This window comes from Maniola hyperantus, chromosome 11 (assembly GCF_902806685.2).
Source record: "Maniola hyperantus chromosome 11, iAphHyp1.2, whole genome shotgun sequence".
NCBI classification, from domain to species: Eukaryota; Metazoa; Arthropoda; class Insecta; order Lepidoptera; family Nymphalidae; genus Maniola; species Maniola hyperantus.
In genome coordinates, this window is record NC_048546.1 from 12434389 (window position 1) to 12449663 (window position 15275).

Genomic DNA, 15275 nt, shown 5'->3' on the forward strand with positions numbered 1-15275 from the left:
GACCAAAACTTCAGTTCAACAGCTACTCCCATCCCAACGTTACCCTAAGCCGTGGTCCGAGCCTCGCAGGAGGCGCCCTTAGGATGACGTTGCCCCCCGATCACTCTGATTTTTTCTTCGAGCCCTAGGGCTCACCCCCAGGCGGAGCTTCGCGCTCGCCACCCCCCCGGTGGCGCTGTAGCGACCAGTAGGGCCTACGCAGCATAGTCAGCATAGAAACAACAGCAAGAGTCGAAGTCAATTTGAATTTTCGTGTGGTAGTTATAAATTTTAATTATGAAACCGAATGCAACTGAAATTTTGCTACATTTTACTCCGACTTTATAGTGTTTCGATGATCGATTAATGTTCGATCGACATTGCGAAGTCATACTAAGAGTACCAACTCGGGAATTTGTGCACCTTGCGGTCTACCCTAACTAGAATCATTCAAACGTTGTACGATTCTATTTAAATTATTCGCCAGATCACAGTTACACACACACACATACACACACACATTACTCCCATCATTATACCGACCACTGATCAGCGTCAATGTCACTGTAGGTACCTAACAATAGCGACTTCGTGAATTAATTAACTCTTATTAATTTTAATTGAGCGAGCGCGAGCAGCGGCCCAATCATTGTTTTCATTACGGGCGGCTATAAATTATCGCTTTAAGTGAAAAATTGCTTAATTACTTACTTGCTACCATGTAATGAGCGTAGTGCTCGTATTATAGTGGAATTTCTCTACGAAACTTGGCACAGAGCACTGCTACAATAGCTTAGGCAACGTAAATAAAACGAGTAGGTACATATAGGCTGAGATCTTTAGAGCGCACTTTGACTTTGCTCAGACTTAAGATTGAGTTAAAACGAGACAAATTTATGTGAGAGATCTCTCTCTCTCTGTCTCGTCTTAATTCTGTCTTAAGTCTAAACTAAGTCAGAGTGACGCGGGTTTTTTAAATACACTTCCAAGTTCCATTCCAATATCTAAAGCAATAACCATTGTGAAAAATTTAAAAGTGGAATGTTATTTGATAGAATTTCATTTGATCCATTTGATCGGATCCAAAGGCGGGCTGTTCGACTTGTGGACGATCCCAAACTTACCGGCTCGTTGGAAAGCCTGGAGCACCGCAGAGACGTTAGCTCTCTATGCGTGTTCTATCGCCTGTATAATGGGGAGTGCTCTGAAGAGCTTTTTGACCTCATTCCACCCTCTTTTTTCTACAACCGCACCGCGCGCCACCGTAAGGAATTCCACCCTCACCATCTGGGTGTCTGGTGCACTTCGACCGTCCGTTGCGCCAGATCCTTCTTTCCACGCACGTGCAAACTGTGGAACCAACTCCCATCGGCGGTGTTCCCACTAGATTATAACATGGGGTTATTCAAGGGGCGGACCAACAAATTCCTAAAAGGCCGGCAACGCATCGGCGGCTCCTCTGGTGCTGCAAATGTTCATGGGCGGCGGTAATCACTTAACATCAGGTGACCCGCCTGCTCGTTTGCTCGCTATATCTATTAAAAAAAAAAAAAAAAAAATTTAAAAATAACGAAAAAAAACTGAAACTGACACAACGTGGGAAATTAAAGATTCTATCGCTGTAACCAAGGCTGTAACCGACGCGACCCGTACTTACTAAATAGAACTGAAGTTTTGATGAAACTAATTTCAACCTTATACTAATATCAAAATACAGTTCATATTTCAACGGAACGAATGTATCGTATTATCATTTAAATACACTTAAAAAATGTTACGTTCCATTTTATGTTTTTAATCTCGCCATTATTGGAGTTTATATTTTTTTATTTTTTTTAAACACATTTGCAAACTTTGTGTTAATAAAAAACTGTAGGTATGATATTTAATTAGAAGTTCCCGAGTTCGTAACAAAATTACGAATTTAATTTCAACTTTGCATTTTCTGACAAGGCTTCTACATTTTTGCGTAGGGTTGAACAGAGATTAGGGAACTTTTGTACCGAGAAGAATAAAAGGCAGAATTATTTTTTATATGCCTCGACTCAAACTTTCCCTGGTGGCCTCTACCTAACTTTATGATTATTAAGAATTTGTTCCGACAATAATTATAGTGCTACAAAAAATTGCATCAAAATCGGATAAACAGTTTTTAGGGAAACTTGTAATATAGGTAGGTATGTACACACACAAACATTCTTAATCTTGTGCTTCTTTAATTGGTCTGAGTCTTTAATTCGCCGCAAAGACTCGTGTGGCTATAAAATTGTCGGTCCCAATTTCTAAACTAAATAAACATGGTCTAAATCCAGTGCTGTTTTTTTCACAGGGAGCATTATGAAAGGGTTAGCAATCTATGTAGATCTGTCATATTAGTTTAAAGATTGTGCACAACAGAATTCGTCACAATACAAGATTCGCCATTCACAGCTGGACTAAGGCTGAGATCTATAGAGCGTGCTTTGACTTTGCTCAGACTTAAGATTGAGTTAAAACGAGACAGATTTATGTGAGAGATATAGCTCTGTCTCGTTTAAACTCTGTCTTAAGGCGAGTCACCGAGGCTAAGCGGAAAAAACTGGTTTGCTAGATCAATTAATGTTTTAGGTATTTACTATTAAATAATGGCCTTGCTAAAAATATACAATATACCTAAAGACAAATAAGCCGAAATAAAAGTCTAAAACGAATTATTAAATACTAAAATTTCTGACTTGGCAAATAATTTTATATGGAAATATTTGTCTTTAAGTACTACAGAGAACCTGCTAAATTTTGGTTTTCAACAGGACTTCTATAATTTATTAAATTCAAATTTAACGTTTGAAACACAGAATTTGAGCGTTGCCAAGCGGTTTACTTCAAAGCCGCGCTGCCCGCCTCGGTGACTCGCCTTAAGTCTAAGCTAAGTTAGAGTGCGCTCTATAGATCTCACCCTAAGGACTAGAAGAAATACGGGTGTGAAAATAGTGAGCGGGATGGAGTTTACTGAGGATTCAGCACTAACAAGTAGTAAGGATTGCGGTAGTTATTCCTAAACCTTACTAAAATATTTGTCAGCTATTTTGACTGCACAGAGCGATTTTGACTGTGCGCAAAATAAGTAGTCCAACCCGAAGTTGCAACATGGTGGTTTGCGCAGGACATAGCATAAACTAAGCCCAGCTGAGATCTATAGGTAGTAGTAGGTACACTGCGCAGTTATACGTCTCTTGATCAGGTTAGACTAATTACTTGTTTTTCACGCTATATAAGTAAGTAATGAAATACAAATTGTATTATTATGTTTTATTATTGAAATCAGAATAATTTACATTGTAAAAAATACACATACTCAGTAATCGTTACGCTAAGGTTAACAAGTTTTAGCTCTATTTTACAATTATTTTCAGATATCTTTATTTTATTTCATATATTTTAGGAAAATGACGAGAATGACAGATCTCTCAATACCAAGGCTGAGATCTATAGAGCGTACTTTGCTCAGACTTATACTGGCTTCCCACGGTGCGTGATTCTGCGGATTATCACGCACGGCCGACGACCACGGACAGCCACGCACCGCGCACAAGGCTCGGACGACGACGATGTGTCTGCGATACGAAGGATATACTATTGCCAAGGTGCGTTGGTACTCCATTCACAATATCAGTACCGTGAGAAGCCGGTATTATGGTTAAAACGAGACAGAATTATGACACTGTATGTCAGTGTCACAATTCTGTCTCGTCTGGTTTTAACCATTCCTTTAGTCTGAGCAAAGTCAAAGTACGCTCTCTCTATAGATTTCAGTCTGGCTGAGACCCATACAGCGTAATTTGACTTTTACCAGAGTTAAAACGAGATAAGACTTATGTCAGTGTCATAACGCTGTTTCGTTTTAATGTAATCATAAGTCTGAGCAAAGTCAAAATACGCTTTAAAGATCTCAGCCTAAATAACTTTTCGATTCTTCAGCCTTTTCAATATAGGTATAAAGATTTTTACAGACTGAGAAATTTCTCTAAACTCTACAAAAATTTAAATTATGTAGTTATTTCTCAAGGATTTTAATTATTTTTGGATATTAAAAAAAATGACAAAAAAGGGATTACCTAAATAGCTTAATTTTTTTATTACTCTTTATATTTATAAGATACTGTATTAAAATCTGTAATGCATTTATAAATTAAACTACTTTAAAAATGTACTTAGTAATCAGTCCATACATTTAAACTCTAAATATAAAATTTATGGATGTATGGATTAATGTTTTGTGCTGATACGAAATAAAGCCTAGTTACTCTTTGGCATACACAAGCTAAATATATAGACAGTTGTAAATATAAATTATGAGTTTAACTTGGATCCCCAACCATATACTTTCATGCTCAACATTTTTAATAATATTATTGGTGGTGGGACAGCTGCCATACTAAACAACAGCTAAAATGCACGTTGTATGAAGAATTCTTAGTATACAAGCCGTCGGAAATATCTGCGCACCTTGCTGGAATGCGCTTGCCCTCAATTCACCCATTTTCGCCTATCCAGTACCATTGCCAACGCCAGCGCGTTGCATGACTAAGCCAGGTTCTCAGATATTTCTGACGGGTTACAAATTCCGCCAATCACAACAATGGCGATTGTCGCAATAAGAATAATCACAATGATCGTCATAACCTCGCTGGTTGAGCATGTGAATTTACGCGGGGACCCATGTTTAAATAAAATTTTCAGTGTCAGAAATCTAGCTATTTATTGCTACTTAAAAAAATCATTTAATTACTTTGTGAAATTATTTTAAATAAAATATTTAACGTCACAGAAGGCTTTGATATTACAGTCACTTATCCTAAATACCAACTTATGAACTACATCGATTTTTACACTTACAAGTATTAAAAATAAAAGCTGCATCTTTGGAGTCTTAACGCCCTAAAACAACGCTACTTTTTATTGATTTACTGTCACATACTTGAAGACTTATGCGATATGTATTTTTAACTGGTGAGATACTTTACTAATTGACTAACCACACGCTGGACTATTGTTTAAAACTGATCACACATTACAACAGGCACCGCAAAAGCCGCACACACAACTTATTTTGAGAATTCCAAACTCATTCGACGTCACGATGCAACGAATACAGCAAACATGCTAGAATCAGATCAGACAGAACTGCAAACTATGCATTGAGAACTTTTTTGACGTATAATTAAATATTACAAACGATATTCAAGTCGAAATTAGTATTCAGCTATAATTTCTTTTATAGCGGATAGATGTGGCGGCAAGTTTCATTGTTCTCGCGGGAATTAGCAGTTAAAAGTAACTGAATTATTAGATAAGTTCAATATTTAAATATCCACGAAAAAGTGCGCGTGGCCTTGTTCTGTACTGGTCCATAGAATGGGTAGCTAGTCAGCTGGATTGACTTGTGAGCGTGAAGTCAGCACTGGACTGGGTTGAAACTAGTTTCACACAAGCCCAGTAGCAAGTAAGTGCTGAACTAGGTTACTGCCACCGACTAATTCCAGATATTATAAGTCTAAAAGAATGCTGATGAGCGACATCAGCACTCTTCAGGACGTGCGGCTCGGCCGTAATGTGCGAACAGCATTATTATTATGAGTCGCTAAAGTTTTAAACACCTATTTTTTACAAACAAGGCAGATGAGGTGGCTCTGAAAGTCTCCAATGACAATCATTTACATACTAACGTAATGATAATAAATAATGACTGTGTGAATGAATATTATATTATAATTAATATTATTCGATGAATACTGCAACTATCGGATACGCGTCGTGAAAGACCTTCTCAAAGACATAAAAGTCGAAATCGAACAATCTAAAAAAATATTTGCTAAAATATTGATGAATATATTAAATTAGGACGTAATTAATATTATTATTGTAATAAATATTTAATTCATAATACATTTCGGGTAACATGACGGTAATAAAATACAAATTGATAATTTGGAGATGCAAACACATCTGTCACATCCCATTACAATATTATCGCTCAACATCCGATACCGCGAAAGTCAGTACCTAAATACCTAAATAATATTATCATTTTGTACGAAATTATTTATTTTTACAATAATAAAATAATCTTAAAGATATGGACCAAAATATTGTTCTCGAACCTGTGCCAAGTCTGTCAATCCGTATTTGGCTAGCATGGTAGACTATGGCCAAACCCTTCGCATTCTAGGATGAGAACTCAGTAATGAGCCAGCGATGAGTTGATCATGATAAATAGATAGATAGAAATACTTTATTGCACACAAAACATGAAACAAAACAAGACAAAAACAAAGAAACTAAAAAATACAACAAATTGTATGCAAAGGCGGCCTTATTACTCAGAGCAATCTCCACCAGGAACCTTTGGTGAAAGCAGACACTAGGAGGAACATGATGATGTTGACTGTGACCCAGATTTTTAGTTGGTAAGTTTTTAGCCTGGTGGTACGTAACAAACTTTTTTTTTCGAAACTTCAATTTTTCGTCATGTTTTTTGGCGATAACGATTTTTCGGGGATAGCCGCTTTTTAGCAAAAGGATGGCAGCGCTAGGTTTTTCACTAACTAAGTACTATTTGGTTTTAAAAATATTTTTTCTGGAGCATCCACAGTGTGGATTCCATACCAAAGCAATGTTTTGCAATACTAAATAACATTAAAAGACATTTAAACTTTAAGGAGCTTTCTGTATATAATTGATCGTTATTCGGTAAGTCTTGGAAACGTTGCTCGGCGCTCAACAAAAAATAACTGCGACGTGGATGCACCTTTCCCTCGGCAACATTATAAAAACAAAGAGAAAAGTTTTCGAAAATATCGCGGTACAGGATGTCGAAAAACATACTTAACTAACAATTATATTATTATTAGCAATAATTGACGAACAGATACGCAAAATGATATAGAAAAAGCATTCATTAGATACAGCGACAAACAATCAAAGTCTACCATTTATCCCCACTGTGTGCGCACGCGTTGTTTCCGTTGTAGACAGGTAATCGTCATTTTACGCTTACTGTACGCTTTGATGCTGCTCTTATAATGTATTTGGTGAATCATTATACATAACATGGCAATAATGAGGTATGTAGTAGGTACTAGGTACCAAATAGTTAGTGCCATAGATTCTTTAATTGTCTCTGCTACTTGACAAATGTTCAAATCTACAGAAGTTTTTTACAAGTTCATTCGCGATCAGCAAGGTATGTCTATGTAAAATATGTCGTTAAACCACGAAATAAGCTTAAAACCATTAGATTTCCAAATTGTTACGTTATATATGAAAGCTCCTGATCAGTACGCACCCTAATGTGCAGTGTTCAGTGAAAATTGTTGTGTATGCACAAATCATCAGTGAGGAAGTCTTTAGGCACAATAAGACAAATCTTTTTCGAAAAAAAGTTTCGAATAAGTGAATTTTTTTGACTTTTTGATTATAGGTAAGTAGTTATTGAACACACAACGGAAATTTTTATTGGCATGGAAACGAAGATCAAAATGGTTCAAAAATCAAAATCAAAATGCAACTTTTGCATGCCCGTACAATTTTGAATCGTTGTTGAGTCTCGCCTAACTGTCAATTTTGTAAAGAAACAGCATGCAAGCGATAAATGACGAGTACGCTTCTATGAAGTAACGCTGCATCCACAATAGCACTTAGAAAGGATACGAACAGTCAATCTCTTAATAAATTATTTTATACAGAAATTTTATCCAATATTTTTGTACACACCACGAATTTACATTCAAAAACATCAGATTGAAGATTCAAAGAAAATGGAATCGAAATCAAATTTGATTGGACGGACAGAGATGCCAACGAAGGAGATAGAACTTAAACTATTGCGTCAAAATATTGGCCATTAGAAAGAGACAAAATATGTAATTTCAATAAAAATGGAATCATGTCTAAAGTAGCGTTCACATTAGGACAATACAAGATGAGACAAGATTGTATTGCTTGCCTTCTAGGAAGCCTCTAAAATAGTCTTACTTATTTAGGTTTGGATTAGGTCTGATACTTATGATTGGCTGAGTTTACTGCTACTGTCGGCCATAGCAGTTGAGTGACTGTTGGCTGTTAATTGCTATAATAATTATTATAGAAATTGAGTAACAGTCAACACCAATGTCTGTCTCAACTGCTAATTATAATTAGCAGTTGAGACAGACAGTTGGTACATCAAGTTTTGGTATAGTTCTTACAATTTACGAGCGCGCGTGAATTTCACTTGTGGTCACGTCGTGTACAAGCACATTGCTTAAGTGTGCGTGCCTGTTGGACCAGTCAGCTGTTACAAGCAAGCGCTCACAAACGCACATATTTATTTTACTTTACCTAGAAATACCGATACGATTTAAACATAATCATGAGCCACTCGCAATCGTGAAATGCGAGAACTAATAATGCATCTTCTTCAGACTTACTGCTTAGTCGTCATTCTGTTTAAATCAAGACAAAATTGTCTTGTCACATTGCATTGCCCCGTGTAAACTTAACCTTACATATAAATAGGGATTACGTGAGATTATTCCTCCAGTCGTCGTGCAGCGGTGGTGCTGTGCAGTTGGTGGCGCACCACCGCGACTGCGCTGTGGGAGGGCACGGGTTGCCACCAGGGCGCTGACGACGTATGATCCTGCGTGTGCGCAGTGCAGAGCCGACGCAGCCGCCGTCGTTCCGGCACGGGCTCCATTCGCCCCAGTCCGATACACGGCAGTCTAGCAGTCCTGTTTTGAAAAACCACATTAGCTCAGGGTAAAGATGACATATTACTTACAAAACTACCGGTCTCTAATTATGGGCTTCATAGAGTCACTCAGCGGGCGATGGAGAGAGATCAAATCAAAAATAAGGAGATCCGTAGGAGAACTAGAGTAACCGACATAGCTCAACGGGTTGAGAAGCTAAAGTGGCAATGGGCAGGGTACATAGTTCGCAAAACCGATAGATGTTGGGGAGGTGCTGGAATGGCGACCTCGCACTGGAAGGTGTAGCGTTGGAAGACCCCCACTAGGTGGACGTACGACATCAGACGAGTCGCAGGGAACCGCTGGATTCAGTTGAGCCCTATGTAGAAGACTCGTTGTGATTATCATTTCCCACAACATCAAAAGCGTCGGACTGCTGTGTCTCTTTATACTGTGACATTGAGAGGCGGATTAAATGTCTAGAGCGCCCTAAGAAAGCACCTCATAGGCGCTCACAGTCATACTAAAAAAATTACTTGCTAATTTTAAAATACGAGGAATCGTATCATTGCATAGCTGGTAGTTGGTGATTATGCTATTTATGTGGACGAGTGAAGAACATCACGTCATGACACTTTGCTATATTAAAGAAGAGGCAGTTTCGGTCACTCCAAGATAATAGTACTTAGTACTAGTAGGGATAATTACGTAGGCCAGAGAAACCTACATGATCGCGCGCGCCCCTTCGTTACCTCGCGTACGTCGAGCCTAGTTTGCCTTACGGATTATCTGCCTCTGGTGACTATTGTTAAAAAGTTTGCCTGCAATCTATATATCTATCTCTTTCTCACTCTGGATAGTACTTACTCGTTCTTTTCCGCTTTCTTCTCTCTGCCGGGTCGGTGCTGTCTCCGCGCAGCTTGCGTCGTCGCCTCGCTCTGTATCTACGCGCTAGACTCCTTAACGCTGACCGTTCGCTCGCGGTGGGACCTGAGGTTGGTAACTCGTTCGCTGACCGTGGTTCTTCTGTAGTGCTTGCTGTGCTGTTTACGCTGATCGCTATAGACCATGTATCTATCTCATTCTCACTTAGTATCTTCTGTATAGTACTTACTCGTTCTTTTCCGCTTTCTTCTCTCTGCCGGGTCGGTGCTGTCTCCGCGCAGCTTGCGTCGTCGCCTCGCTCTGTATCTACGCGCTAGACTCCTTAACGCTGACCGTTCGCTCGCGGTGGGACCTGAGGTTGGTAACTCGTTCGCTGACCGTGGTTCTTCTGTAGTGCTTGCTGTGCTGTTTACGCTGATCGCTATAGACCATGTATCTATCTCATTCTCACTTAGTATCTTCTGTATAGTACTTACTCGTTCTTTTCCGCTTTCTTCTCTCTGCCGGGTCGGTGCTGTCTCCGCGCAGCTTGCGTCGTCGCCTCGCTCTGTATCTACGCGCTAGACTCCTTAACGCTGACCGTTCGCTCGCGGTGGGACCTGAGGTTGGTAACTCGTTCGCTGATCGTGGTTCTTCTGTTGTGCTTGCTGTGCTGTTTACACTGGTTGGGAAATATATCAAATTAATAATAGTAAGCAAGAAACCTATTAAAGGTACGCTAAGATTTACAATTTCAGTATGCTTAGAATGACGACCTCGCACCGGTAAGCGCTGTGTTGGCAGCGTAGCACCCCATTTAATTGGGGGGAGACTTCCAAATGTCTGTCTATGATTGTTGTCTACCAACAATCTGAATCTGACAAGACCTTGTGACTTCCCGTTGACCTAGAATATGCCTAGAATCATGCAATTTGGCAATAATTCAGAAAACTCATGAATATGTGGTTACATCACAAAAAAAATTGAAATGTGTTCATGATCATAATAAAGTTTACTAAATCACACATTTATGGAGCTGTTGACATTAACTTGCAGTGTTGCACATAAAAGTATAAAAAATATCCTGCACAATGGTACGGAACTCTTCATATGCGAGTCCGACGCGCACTTGGCCAGTTTTTTTCAGAGTAATTAAGGGACCTCTGGAATAGTTCAGGGAATTCCTGCAGAAACGAAGTTAAAAAAATCGGTCAAGTGCGAGTCGGACTCGCATAGGAAGTGTTCCGTAATATACAATAAATAACACTTTTTTTGTCTTTTTTTGGCAGCTATTTTGAAATTTTTTGTATTTGTTGTTATAGCGGCAATATAAATACACATTCTGTAAAAAAATCAGGTCTCTAGGTATTATGGTTCATGAGATACAGCCCGCTTATAGAAAGACGGACGGACCGACGCCGGATGGACGAATAGACGGACAGAAACAGCGGAGTCTTACCAATCGGGCCCCGTTGGCATTCTTTAGCTACGCAACCCTAAAAACCAAAATTTGAGGTGGTTCCTTCATCTTTGGGATTTGTGAATAACCACGGACCACCACGTATTATAATCTTAGGTAGTTAGTTTCTACTTTCTTCATCTATGTGGAAACTGGTTTTCAACAATAATGCGAGGTATGGTACATGTCAACGTACCTTACCTTCGGCCAAAAATACTTATCCGTTCCACTAAGCCCTAACTCACACTCGCTTAGTGAGTTTGCTATGCATGCTTGACGAAACCGGTACTGCCTTCTCTTTATGTAATGTGGGTGAGAGTAGATACACGCGTAATATAAAAACCTACAGCACCATCTGTTTCTGCCATCAGCAACTAACAAATTTTAAAATATTTTATTATATTATAATAAAAGATTAATATTATGATATTATGCATTCGTCGCACGAACCGTATTTATTATCTACTCTTCTTATTTTCGTGACTCCACATTGGCAATGACTTCAAAAATTATAAAAAACCAAGGTTTTTAGATATTTTAAGGAAGTTTTCTGTTTTATAAATATTAGTTTTTAAAAATTCCTACGTCTGTAGTGTTCCGTACCTCAAAAAGAAAAAGAACCCTTATATGATTACTTCGTTATCATCTGTCTGTCTGTTGTGTCTATCAATTCGAAGGAATCAAAATCTATACGGTAGGTACTTCCTTTTGACCTAGGAAAGGCAGATAGCAGCTACGTCTTATGGCACAAGTAAAGGAAAAATCTGAAACCGTGAATTTGTAGTTACATCACAAAAAAAGTATACGAATAAATAAATAATAATTAGTTTACTAAATCACATCAAGATGGCGCTGTCCGTCATTAACTTGCAGATAAATTTATTATACTGGTTCGAGATTTCTTGTACGATTGTACGGAACCTTTCGTGTGCGAGTCCGACTCACACTTGACTGGTTTTAGTTTGGTTCTACGTACATATAATATGTTCGTAAAACCAAACTAAAACCAGTCATGTGTGAGTTTATATAAACCAATATTTCTAAAAAACAATATAGGTAAATATTGTTTTTTAGAAATATCAGTACCCGTATTATAAATGCGAGAGTGTGTTTGTATGTTGGTTTGTTGGTTTGTCCTTCAATTACGTCGCAACGGTGCAACAGATTGACGTGATTTTTTGCATGGGTACAGATGAAGACCTGGAGAGTGACATAGGCTACCTTTTATCCCGGAAAATAAAAGAGTTCCTACGGGATTTTTAAAATACCTAATTCCACGCGTACGCAGTCGCGGGCATCAGCTAGTTGGTTTATAAAAATTCCTACGGTCCAGCATGTCTATGCTGTTGTGGTTGAGCTTGTTGAGCTGCAGCACGTGGTATTAAGCACTTACATAGAATAATAGGAGTAGCCACTGTCCGGTGTAGTCAAAGAGCCGTCGGAGTAAATCCTCGGTGCCTCAGCTCGCTCCACTTCCTCAGCGATGGACAGGGCTCTATTGCCGTCCAGCATGTCTATGCTGTTGTGGTTGAGCTTGTCGAGCTGCAGCACGTCGTATCGTCGGTCGTCGCTGTCGCGGTGAAATGCTTCTGTGAGCTCGTATTCGCGGAGCTAAAGGACAATAATGAAGGAAACGTTAGAAAATACCGTATTACTGGGGATGATGACTATGTCAAAAATAAATTATTTCTTCATCATTATCATCATGATCAACCCATCGCAAGCTCACTACAGAGCACGGGTCTCCTCTCAAATGTACTACGGCAAAACCAAAAGAAAGGGTTATGATTTTATATTTTATCCTAAGCTTTCTGGCTTGTGCTGCTTGTAATCAATAACTGCGGCAAAGAGAACAAGTACTGGTAGTTAAAAGAAATGTAAGTGTTTGAACAGAAATATGAATATAATATTTCCAGTCTCATTGCAATCCTTTTTTAAAGCAAAATCAAATTACACTTTCTTTCTAACGCATTTGGTGAAAAAAAAATTATATTAATGACATCTCATCACGAGAATCTACCGATTGAGTTGGGCAGATGATACTAGTAATCTCGACTGTAGAGATATACCTAAGGCAGTATCATCGATAATGTAGCTAGAGCTAGGCATTGAATCAGGCAATCGGATTTAGAATTGTTCAACTAGTCTCAAGAGAAATCGAATATTCATTATTCAATATTGACATGACGGATGTTAATAGTTTAACTAATTTACTGCCTAACCTGACATGTGACATTAAAGTGGTTAACACCACGGCAGTGGCATTAACGCATGGCTAAGGTTTGGGATACTCTTCCACGATATGTGTTTCCTAACAATTACAACTCGGGTATCTTTAAAACAAGAGTGAATAGGCATCTTCTAGGTAAACGCGTCCCATCTTAGGCCACATCATCACTTTCCATCAGGTGCAATTGTGGTCAAGCGTTTGCCGATAATGAATAATAAAAAAAACATCATTGCAACATCAGCAACAAACTGGATCATTATAAAATCTTAATCCACGCAAACGTAGTCGCGGGAAGCAGCTAGTAATACAATAAATATTTACCTTGATAAACTGAAAAGTAGCGATCGGCGGCAACCTTCTCAGATGGGGGTAGAAGAAGGACCCCGCGGGGTGTGAGGGGTACTTTGATGTGATGCGGTAAGCCACCCCCTGCGGCGCGGTCGGCCAGTTGGGCGCCGTGAAGGTAAACCCGTTGTCAGTCCCCGCGTCGAGAGGGTCCACCTGAGGAAAATGATATAGTTATAGTATACCTATAGTTATAGTATAGTTCGAACCTCAATAGCTCAACGGTTAGAGGAGCGGACTGAAACCCGAAAGATCGCCGGTTCAAACCCCACCCGTTGCACTATTGTCGTATATTCCTAGCACAAGCTTAGTTGGAGGGGAAAGGGGAATATTAGTTAGTCATCATTGGCTAATATTCTTTAAAATAAAAGTTTGCTTAAACAATCTCGGGAACCTGCTGTAAGCGAGCCGGGCGCTTTAGACCTTCTGGAGTTAGGTTTTTAACAGGTATCATGATTCCATTGTTAATTCGGGTTTAACAAAATCGTATGGGTCGCGTAGATCCGAGAAGGACATCCGTAGAAGGAAGCTCAACAGGTTGTGAAGCTGAAGAGGCAATGGGCAGGGCACATAGTTGTGTGTTGTGGAATCAACTCCCTTCGGCGGTGTTCCCTTTAGATTATAACACGGGGTTATTCAAGGGGCGGACCAACAAATTCCTAAAAGGCCGGCAACGCATCGGCGGTTCCTCTGGTGCTGCAAATGTTCATGGGCGGCGGTAATCACTTAACATCAGGTGACCCGCCTGCTCATTTGCTCGCTATCTCTATTTAAAAAAAATTGTTTGAAAAGCCGATAGACGCTGGGGTCCCAAGGGGCTAGAATGTCACCTAGGTAACCGGAATGCCCCCACACTAGATAGGTGGACAGACGACATCAAACGAGTCGGACTGAGCCGCTGGATTCAGGCGGTGCGAGACCGTGGCGTGTGGAAGTCCCTACAAGAGATCTATGTCCAGCTGTGGATGTCTAGATGTTAACAACAATGGTGATGATGAAATCGAGACATTTCAACGTACCTATAGTTCACGACAGGTCGATATAGCAATCGGGGTATGAGGCGGAGTACCGGGTTAGCGCTCCTTCTCCGAGTGCCATGTCGACCTGTCGCGTACTATACTTAGAACGCAAACCACTACACTGGGTCTAGGAAATCTTGCATAAATGCTTTCTGTTTAATGCAATAAGAAAGGGTTTTCAGAAATTCTATCCGAGCGAAACCGGGGCGTCTCAGATAAAAGATAAGTGTGAGCTTTTTTATTAGGCACGATGGCTGCTAGAATCTCAAGCAATAATAGCCAATGTGCATACAGCTAAAGAGTTTATTTTCCACTGAAATCAACTGAAACTTAATCCAAAAGTTTCAGCTCTAATTACTCGTACTTTTGTTATGGCTTCGCCTGATTGCTTTATTTTACAAGTAAATAAATACTTTCTCAATGTTTTACCTGAACAAGTTAGAACTATCAACAAGGTTGAATTTGTCGAGACGAATCTGAATTGCTTGTGTTGTTGAACCGAATATAAATAATTGTTCTTTGTTGAAGCTAGAATATCAGCTTTCAACTTTGCTAACAAAATAACCATTTCTTCTAGTAATTTATCTAATTCTTTTTTTGATGTTTGTTTTGTAATGTTTAACTATGTAGGCTTCTGCTTGAATATTTCAAATAGTAGATAATGACGC

General features: G+C 39.3%; 1 protein-coding gene across 2 annotated transcripts in view; it reads right to left on the reverse strand.

The window, feature by feature from the left end:
* Positions 1–3252: 3252 nt before the first annotated feature.
* The window catches only part of mspo (M-spondin), a 58197-nt gene continuing 46174 nt past the window's right edge, over positions 3253–15275 (reverse strand). Inside the window, exons 5-8 of one of the 2 annotated variants that reach the window (XM_034973254.2) lie at positions 13565–13744; positions 12407–12624; positions 10052–10236; positions 3253–8729 (exon numbers count right to left, since the gene is read on the reverse strand). In XM_034973254.2, the coding sequence (XP_034829145.1) occupies positions 8518–8729; positions 10052–10236; positions 12407–12624; positions 13565–13744 (795 nt within the window). In that variant the 3' untranslated portion in view covers positions 3253–8517. Of the gene's footprint in view, positions 8730–9683; positions 9990–10051; positions 10237–12406; positions 12625–13564; positions 13745–15275 lie in introns of those variants that run through there. The other variant, XM_069501775.1, reaches the window with a different exon arrangement.